General features: G+C 43.1%; 1 protein-coding gene across 6 annotated transcripts in view; it reads right to left on the reverse strand.

Annotated features, from left to right (window-relative positions):
• Window positions 1-592: 592 nt before the first annotated feature.
• SCN3B (sodium voltage-gated channel beta subunit 3) overlaps window positions 593-8,966 on the reverse strand; it is a 33,589-nt gene continuing 25,215 nt past the window's right edge. For 4 of the 6 annotated variants that reach the window (XM_009007020.5, XM_009007019.5, XM_009007018.5 and 1 more), the window contains 2 exons: window positions 5,521-5,606; window positions 593-5,175 (listed from right to left, as the gene is read on the reverse strand). In XM_009007020.5, the coding sequence (XP_009005268.1) occupies window positions 5,543-5,606 (64 nt within the window). In that variant the 3' untranslated portion in view covers window positions 593-5,175; window positions 5,521-5,542. Of the gene's footprint in view, window positions 5,176-5,475; window positions 5,607-8,966 lie in introns of all 6 variants that reach the window. The other 2 variants (XR_013523120.1, XR_013523119.1) reach the window with 1 other exon arrangement.

Here is an 8,966-nt window from a genome sequence, read left to right on the forward strand (position 1 = left end):
CCATCATGCGAGGGCACTTTTTTTTTAGAGATGGGGTCTCACTATGTTGCCCAGGCTTGTCTCAGACTCTTGGCCTCAAGTGATCCTTCCGCCTCAGCCTACCAAAGTGTTGGGAATGATTTTTAATCTTATAAGTTGCAGGAGATTGTGGTGGACTGTGAATCCCAACGATGGTTTCTTGTTGAACTTTTCCCCCTTTGGGCCTTAACACTTCTAGGAAGATGGTTGTTGAGAGACTGCTTTGCCTTCTTTCATGTGTCCTAAACTGGTGGAGCTGAGAGCCAGGTTGGCTCTTCCCTTCATTAGGTCTGCCTTGGCCTTGCAAGGAGCTGCTCGCCATCTGGTTAGGAAACTTACTTGATGCCAGGCAAGGAAGCAAGTGACTCTTGTATTCCTTCATGTTGGGTAGAAGGGCTAGCGGAGAGGCTAGATCACACATTTAGTGTGTGTTTACCGCGAGGCTATTACATGATTTTCATTCTCATGCTTACCCACAGATTGGGTACAGGAATTTGAAGCAGGCTGAGGAGCTGGGGGAAGCCATATTCCATGGGGCAAACACACTTAGTAAGTAGGTCAAAACCAAAGAGAGTGGTTTTTATGGATACTTTATTGACGTGAACAAGGAGTTTACTGAAAAACACCACATACAGGCATTACATTGTTGACGGATTAGATGGTCAGGAACATTTCTCGAGTTTGGAAAAAGATTGGCTGTGGAAAATCAAGAAAAGGCAATATGAAGATGATAACATGGAAAAAGTTCCATCTGTTGCAAGACTAAGAATTTGCAGATTGTGTTCGATGGGGGTTCACAAGCCTGGAAGCACTCAGCGTTCAGCGGCCTCCCTCTCCATCACACACACTGCCCAGCTGAGGAAGCTCTTACCAAGCAGACACAGGGAGGAAGCATAGAGCATTGCTGGCTCTGAGGGTTAGCTGGCCTGGGATGGAGGCCGAGTTTGATGTAGAAATCAGACTTGCTTGGAAGTGATTATCTCCTGCGTCCTGCTGCAAACTCAACTAAGGGGGAGGAATTGGGCTGAGCTAATCGTGAGCTGTCCACCAGCTGAGATCTTAGAGATTAAGTAAGGTTTGGATGATGCTGGTTTTCAAATCTATGACCGCATGACACACTAACGGTCTAAACTAGCACTTGACAGAGTGGTTAGTGGCTAAAAGATGTTAGTACAGCAAGTGGATGATCAGGTTGGCGAGCACACCAAGCACTATTCAGATACATTTGCAGTGACTAGGTGAGTTCACTGGATTGGGGATTTTTCATTACAAAATGAGGTGAGAGGAAGGCTTCTTTTTTTTTGTTTTCGTTTTCATGTTAAACTGGGAAAGGGGAAACTAAGATATATTCTGAAGGGTGTCTAGCTCTTGCTTCATTTTCTTCCTACAAAGATGCAATTGCACAGCCTTTTCCCTCTGAGATGAGTAGAATTTCTTTCTTGATCCAATAATTTTGGGAGGAGAGGAGGAAGCTGCTGTCTCTTCAACATGCACTGCTCTACACACTTCGCAGCATATCCTTGCTTTGAAAAGTAACCTTCCTAGTAATATTTCTAGTTGGACACCTAAGGAGAAACCTGAAACTCAGAAGGGAGTCTGGGTGTGTGGGTGTTTGGGAATGCAGAACCTAAAGGAGCTTGCTGTTAAACAAGTGGTGACAGTCAAGGCTGGGGTAGGGAAAGGCACGGAGTGTCTGGGGTTAGGGCTCTGATACAAGAATGAGGTGACAGTGAAGGTCAGCAGGGAAAGGTGCTCTCGGAGCCAACTGGATCGAGCAATCACCTTCATGGCTGTGAAGCAGTAAGAACGGGAAAATCGGACTGAGCCAAGCTTGGCTGTTAGTGAATTGTGTTATTGAGGATGACACATGGGAAATATCCAGCACCAAGACAACAGATGGGGTTTCTAAAGTGATAATAGCCCTTGAGAACTCTTCTAAGCCCTTTAATAAGCAACATCATGCCAGATAAAGCTTCCAGAGAAACACATATCTAGTCTGGGTCTTTTGTAGGATTACGGGAAGAGACAGGGAGGTCGGTGGAGAATGGAAGTAGGCTGGTGATCACAGTACCTTGTAGATTTCTAGTCATGATCAAGTCTCCCAGGAGGGAGTTTAATTGCAATTCAGGAGAAATGATGTACATACCAACTAGAAAGAGAACCAAAATAGGACTGACTCTCAAAACACATTGCTGGCATCCACCAAAAAGCAAGGTGGTAGAGAAGCAGTGAGTGGGATGAGGGGTGAGAGAAGATGGAGAACATTAGGACAGGCAAGATAGGCAACGGTTAGATGGGAGCTAAGAAATAAGAAAAGGAAGAAGCTATGGTCTAACTGGAAGGAGAACTGAAAAAGGAGTCAGAAGATCTGGATTCTTGCCGTCTACCTACCAGCTAGGTTTCTTATAATTTAATAAAGCTACTTAGAGAGCATCAGTTTCTTCTTTTGTAATGTAAGTATTAATAATATCGACCTCACAGGACCAGGTATAGAGAAGAAATAAAATAGTTAAGTGAATACTTTGTAAACTATATAGTTCTAATGAAATTGCCAAGAATGAGAAGAGTGGAGAAGTTAGGAAAAGAAAGAGTAGGGGAGATAATCTGTCAAGGATAAATGAGTGATAGGTTCCTTAAAGGTCACGCAAGCAGCATCCGAGTTGGGTTTTTTAAAAAGAAGAGAAAAAGGCAATCATGCCTACTGCCTGGTTCAACTTAGATACATGAGCTTTTGGACCACAGAGGAAAATGGAGTGGTGGTAAGCATCTTGCCAGTACTGCAAGCTGTGATATCTGAGCTATGGGACTGGAAAAAATTCACACTAACTCAGGTCAGTTTTCCTAATTAAGTTAAAAACAGGCCTATATTCTCTCCCCTATTTCAGAGAGATGGTGTGGAAAATTACCAATTAGAAGAGTCTTGAATTTATTGCAAATATTTTCTTCAACAAAATCAGACTCTCACATTAGTGTTAAGGGTCTGGTTTTGGGCTGGGCACAGTGGCTTACGCCTGTAATCCCAGCACTTTGGGAGGCTGAGGCTAGTGGATTGCTTGAGCCCAGGAATTCAAGATCAGCCTGGGCAACATGGCAAGACCCCCGTCTCTATAAAAAATACAAAAATTAGCCAAGTGTGGTGGTGTATGCCTGTAGTCCCAGTTACCTGGGGGACTGAGGTGGGGGGCTTAAACCTGGGGAAGTTGAGGCTGCAGTGAGCTGAGATTGCGCCACTGCACTCTAGCCTGGGAGACAGAGTGAGACTCTGCAAAAAAAAAAAAAAAAAGGCTAGTTTTCCTAGGGATAGAAGAAAGTTGGGCTTTCTTTCCTAGGGATGGAAGAATGAAAAAAAAAAAAATGGGCTTTTAAGGTAAAGCCCGAAACCAATGGAATATGGTCTTTCCCTATTAAGGGAGGTCCCAGGTCTGAAGGACCTCTCACTGAATCCCAGTCACCTTCATCTTCTTACATTCCGTAAAGCGTCTTTCCCCTCTCTTGTCCCTAGGTGCTGAAGGATGTCACACTTGGACCTGTCACTCAATTAAAATGAAACATGAGATACTGACTAAAATTGTTTCCAGTTTATCTGCTCCCTCAAAATCTAGAGGAAAAATATCTGAAAATTATGCATTCATAGGTGAAGTGTTTGGAAGCCACGTACCCATCCCTCACCTCTCACATCACTCATTCGCTTATCTTCCGTCTCAGACTAAACATTTTTCTTAGTTTAAATATCATTCTCAGGTACTCTCTCCTTCTGGAGGATATTTCAGATTCACAAATCTTTATATAAAGGAATTTCTTTAAGTCTACCTCATGTTCTTCTCTCTGCTTTTTTGGCCAATTTCTAGTAACCTCAATCTATCTGAGTTGACCTCAGCCCAGTCTGTGCTTGTGAAAGAAGCATTGCCATAGACAAGTTCAATGTCAGAGTCTTCAAAAACAGAGTTATCCACTGGGTGCCGTGGCTCATGCCTCCAGTCCCAGCACTTTGAGAGGTTGAGGTGGGTGGGTCATTTGAGGTCAGAGTTCGAGACCAGCCTGGCCAACGTAGCGAAACCCCATCTGTACCAAAAATACAAAATTTAGCCCAGCTACTTGAGAGGCTGAGGCACAAGAATCACTTGAACCCAAGAGGCAGAGGTTGCAATGAGCCAAGATCGCACCGCTGCACTCCAGCCTAGGTGACGGAGCAAGACTCTGTCCCCTCCCCGCAAAAATAATCATCCCAGGAAGTGTAAACTGGGCAGCACCTAAGGCTTATTTCTGCTCCAGTTTATCCTCTTAAGCCTCTTACTCAATTGAGTCCTGTAGGAGTCTTAGTTGCCTCCTGTATGTAAAATGAGGAATAATACTGATGCACAGAAATTTTGAGAGGAAGAGCTTAAGAATTTCAGTCCTAATGCCCAAGTGGTGTGCTCATAGGGAGGGCATACATATATTATCGCAATAGGATCAGGAACGTGTTCATGTTGCATGACTTTTAAAGAGCCACTTAAATTACCATTGGTCCTTCTCAAGCCTCCTGTCCTTGTCTTCTTGGAGGGACCTTAGAGACCCATCAGGATCTAGCCCTGGAGTGCTAAGCTCCAGAGAGCATGCTAGTCCACGCTTCAGGATCTGTCACTGGAGAACCTAGAGGGGCATGCTTCGCTCTGATGCTGTAACAAAGTGGGCCATGAACTTGGAAAAACTGACTTCAAGGAATCCAAGTTCACGACGTACTTTTGCTTTAACCTGAACTAATCACACCTGCTTCCTTCTATTAAGACATCCATTCTCTTGCAGTAATGGAGAATGAACCAGTTCCAGCCAGTTAAGGGCAGAGGGAGGTGCTGACACCAGCACTTGTACAAAGTCATTTGGAGCACAGGGGAGAAATCCAGTTGGCTTTGGAGTGTCTTGTTGGAAAACTACGACAGGGTGAGGTTGAGTCTATGAAGAAATGTTGGCTTCTTGGTTCTGGCAAAGTCTTATGGTGCCTAGGGGTCTGATGGCATTACAAAATCAGAGGTGAAAGCTCAGAGGCAGGTGGATGCATGGATGAATGAATAGAAGGATGGATGCATGAAGGAAAGCGATGAGGCCCTTGGGGCACCCTCCTGATGCTGTTGACATTGCTGAACACGGGATGTCCAGTCCCTCAGGTGTTCAGGCCACCTACCAAAGATAAAACAACTCACTGAGAATTTCTAGCCCAGCCCAGCCCAGCCCAGCCCAAAAATTCTTTGACCAAAGAAGGGAGATGGAGACTTCCTGTGCCTCTGTTACCATGGGCAAGTTCAGGTTGCCTCGACATGCAGGCCAAGGCAGTTCACCTTCTGAAGGGCTGACACTATACAGAGCTTTGTGACTTAAAGAATTACTCTGAGGGTGGGGACCCTGGGCAGGATAGACAGTGACCTAAGGGACCAAATTTAAAGTCACTTCAGTTGTGGGTGACAAAGTCACTTGTACAACCTGCCATCCACATCTGCCTTCCCCTCCTGTGTTCCTGTGGGTCACCTCATGTCACACCACGCCTGTTCTATTCCTCCACTGGTACCGCAGAGTTCTCCTTGTTCTCGGATGGGATGGCAAGGTAGTCAGACCTATAGAGGACACAGGGAAAGGGAGTCAGAGCTTCAGTACCCGGGGTGGGAACACAAGAGGGAGGAAGGAGCGGGGTACAGGAGCAAGGATCTACAGAATGGCTCTGCATTTCCTTCTGCATGTTTCCCAAGAGGAACACAACCCTTTCTGCAGATTAAAATAATCATTTCCCACATGCATATATGTATATGAACACCCAACAGCAGTGTATAGATTCTCTTTTATCCATGTTGTCTTCAGCATTTGTTAGATTAAAATGTTGGCCAATTGGCCCAGGGTGGTGGTTCATGCCTCTAATCCCGGCACTTGAGTGGCTAAGGCAGAAAAATTGCTTAAGCCCATAAGTTCAAGACCAGCCTGGGCAACATGGCTAAACCCTGTCTCTACAAAAAATACAAAAAATTAGCCAGGCACGGGGGCATCTGCCTAGTCCCAGCTACTTGGGAGGCTAATGTGGGAGGATCATCTGAGCCTGAAAGGTTGAGGCCGTGACTGCACTACTGCCCTCCAGCCTGGCAACAGTGAGACCCTGTCTCAAAAATAAAATAAAATAATAAAATAAAATGAAATGTTGGTCTGACAGCTGTCTGACTCTTTATTTGCTTTCTAGTTCTTCTGAGATCTTTGTCTTTTTCTAATTGATTTTTCTTTGATGGTTTCATGTCTTGACAATTTCTCCCAGTCTCTTGTCTATGAATTTTGCTTATGGAGTTTTCTAATGAACAGTTGATTTTTTATGTATAATGTAATCAAAATTATTTTTCCTCTTTGATGTGTGCCTTTTGTGTTTTGTTTGGGAAATCCTCTCTATTCTAAGGAGATATATTATCTTACATTCCCTTAATGGAATTTTCAAGCTTGGCGTTTTACTTTGTATTTAAATCCACTCACAGTTTATTTTGGCTTAGTATGAGAGCTGGGGAATCTGATTTTGTTTTTTGTTTTTCTTTGTTTGTTTCTATGTGGATTAGGAATTTTCCCTGGACCACTTAGTGGGCAGTTCATTATTCCTTCGATGATTATAATGTCACCTCTGTTACATATCAGGCTTTCCTACATGCACTCACCAGACTGGGGCCTTTTGTTTTGTTTGTTTCTATGTGGATTAGGAATTTTCCCTGGACCACTTAGTGGGCAGTTCATTATTCCTTCGATGATTATAATGTCACCTCTGTCACATATCAGGCTTTCCTACATGCACTCACCAGACTGGGGCCTTTTGTTTTGTTTGTCCATTTTGTATGCCTATGCAGTACCACAAACTGTATTCTGGTAGCTCTGTAAGAAACCTTCAGCTCTGATAAGACAAATCCTACCAACCTCTTGCAAATTTACTGCTTTTTCTTTGAAATGGTTTAGACCAAGGGTGGGCAAACTATGGCCTAAGAGCTAAGGGTGGTTATTTGCAAACAAACAGAAGAACAACATATGACAGAAACCTATGGAGCCAGCAAAGCCTAAAACATTTATTTTCTGGCTGTCCCTTGGTTTAGACTATTTTTGGCCACTTAACCGTCCATGTGACTTTTAAGATCAGCTTATTAAGTTCTTTGAGAAATCTAATGGGCATTTGGATTGGAATTTCATTGAATTTGAAGATTAATCTGGGAGAAAATAGTTTACAATAATGAGGTTTTATTCTCCATCTAGTTAAGTTTAAAGTCTTTCAGTAAACATTTGTGACTTTTTCTTTAAATGTTTTATACATTTTTGTCAGATTTATCCCAGGAACTGGAGAGTACCTGTTGCTATTGTAACTTTAAAAGCATTTTAATATTTTAAATATTTAAATATGTTACTAAATTTCTTGCTAGAATATAGGTGATTTTTATATTTTGATTTGTATCAACAATTTTGTGGAATATTCTTTCTAGTCCTAATGGCATTTTTATAGATTCTCTTTGGCATCTTATGTAAATAATAGGTATAAATAATGATAATTTAGTTTCTTCTTTTCCAAGTCTTTTTCTTTTTGGTATTTATTTGGTCTTCACCTAGGATCTCCAATACAATATTGATAGAAACAGGGAGAAGTAGTATCCTTGATATGTTTCTGATATTACAGGAATTTGAGGTTTCAACACATAGATGATATTTGCCGTAGGCTATCTTAGTAGCTGCCGTTTATTACTTTGAATATGCTTGGTGTTTTCTGGGCACAGTGGTTCAGGCCTGTAATCCCAGCACTTTGGGAGGCTGAGGTGGGTGGATTACAAAGTCAGGAGTTTGAGAACATCTTGTCCAATATGGTGAAATCCTGTCTCTAATAAAAATACAAAAATTAGCCAGGCATGGTGGCACGCATCTGTAGTCCCAGCTACTCGGAAAGCTGAGGCAGAAGAATCACTTGAACTCGGGAGGCAGAAATTGCAGTGAGCTGAGATTGTGCCACTGCACTCCAGCCTGGGCAACACAGTGAGACTCCATCCCCCCCCCAAAAAAAAGATGTTTGGAGTTTAGGTATAGATTTATATTTTATTTATTCTGCTCAGGGCATATTATGCTTCTGGAATCTGAAGCGTCATCCCTCCCTCAGCCGCTCTGTCTCTCATCACTGTCTCTCCTCCATTCTCCGTGCTATTCTAATGCACCTTGCCATTTGTTTCCTTCAGATTTCTTTGCATGGCTCATCTTCTCCCATTTCTGTGCTTCAGTCTGCAGAGCTTTCTCACATTTATCTTCTGATTATCAGCATCTAATCTTCTGTAGAACCATTCACTTCCAGAGTTTTTTGTTTTTTTCCAATTGAATCTGCCTGTTCTTTTATCTTAGAAACTCACCCTATTCTTATGCTTTTTTCCTTTTATTGGTTTAACTGTTTAAACAAACTTATTTTTATTGTTTATTTATTTCTGAGACAGGTCTCGCTCTGTCACCCAGGTTGGAGGGCAGTGCTACAATAATGGCTCCCTACGGCCTCAAACTCCTGAGTTCAAGCGATCCTCCCTCCTCAGCCTCCTGAGTAGCTGAGACCACTGGTACGCGCCACTGCATCAAGCTGACTTTTTGATTTTTTTTAAGAGATGGGGCCTCACCATGTTGCCCAGGCTGGTCTCAAACTCCTGGACTCAAGTGATCCTCCCTCCTCTGCCTCCCAAAGTGCTGGGATCACAGGTCTGAGCCACTGCACCAGGCAAGCTTACTTTTTATACTTGGTGAGACCCTTCTTGTGTCTAAAGCTCCTAGGATTCACTCTTGCTCCTGCTGGATGGCTTTTCACCGTGTCTTTTAGTTTTGGACTGGACTGTGGAATCAGATCCAGCAGTGCTGTCTCTGGGGACTCCTATTAGGCCTTGGCTGAGAATGGGTCCCTTCAGAATGGTTTTCATTTTCTTCCATAAGACATTCATAGGTATCAC

Source organism: Callithrix jacchus, chromosome 10 (genome assembly GCF_049354715.1).
Source record: "Callithrix jacchus isolate 240 chromosome 10, calJac240_pri, whole genome shotgun sequence".
NCBI lineage: Eukaryota > Metazoa > Chordata > Mammalia > Primates > Cebidae > Callithrix > Callithrix jacchus.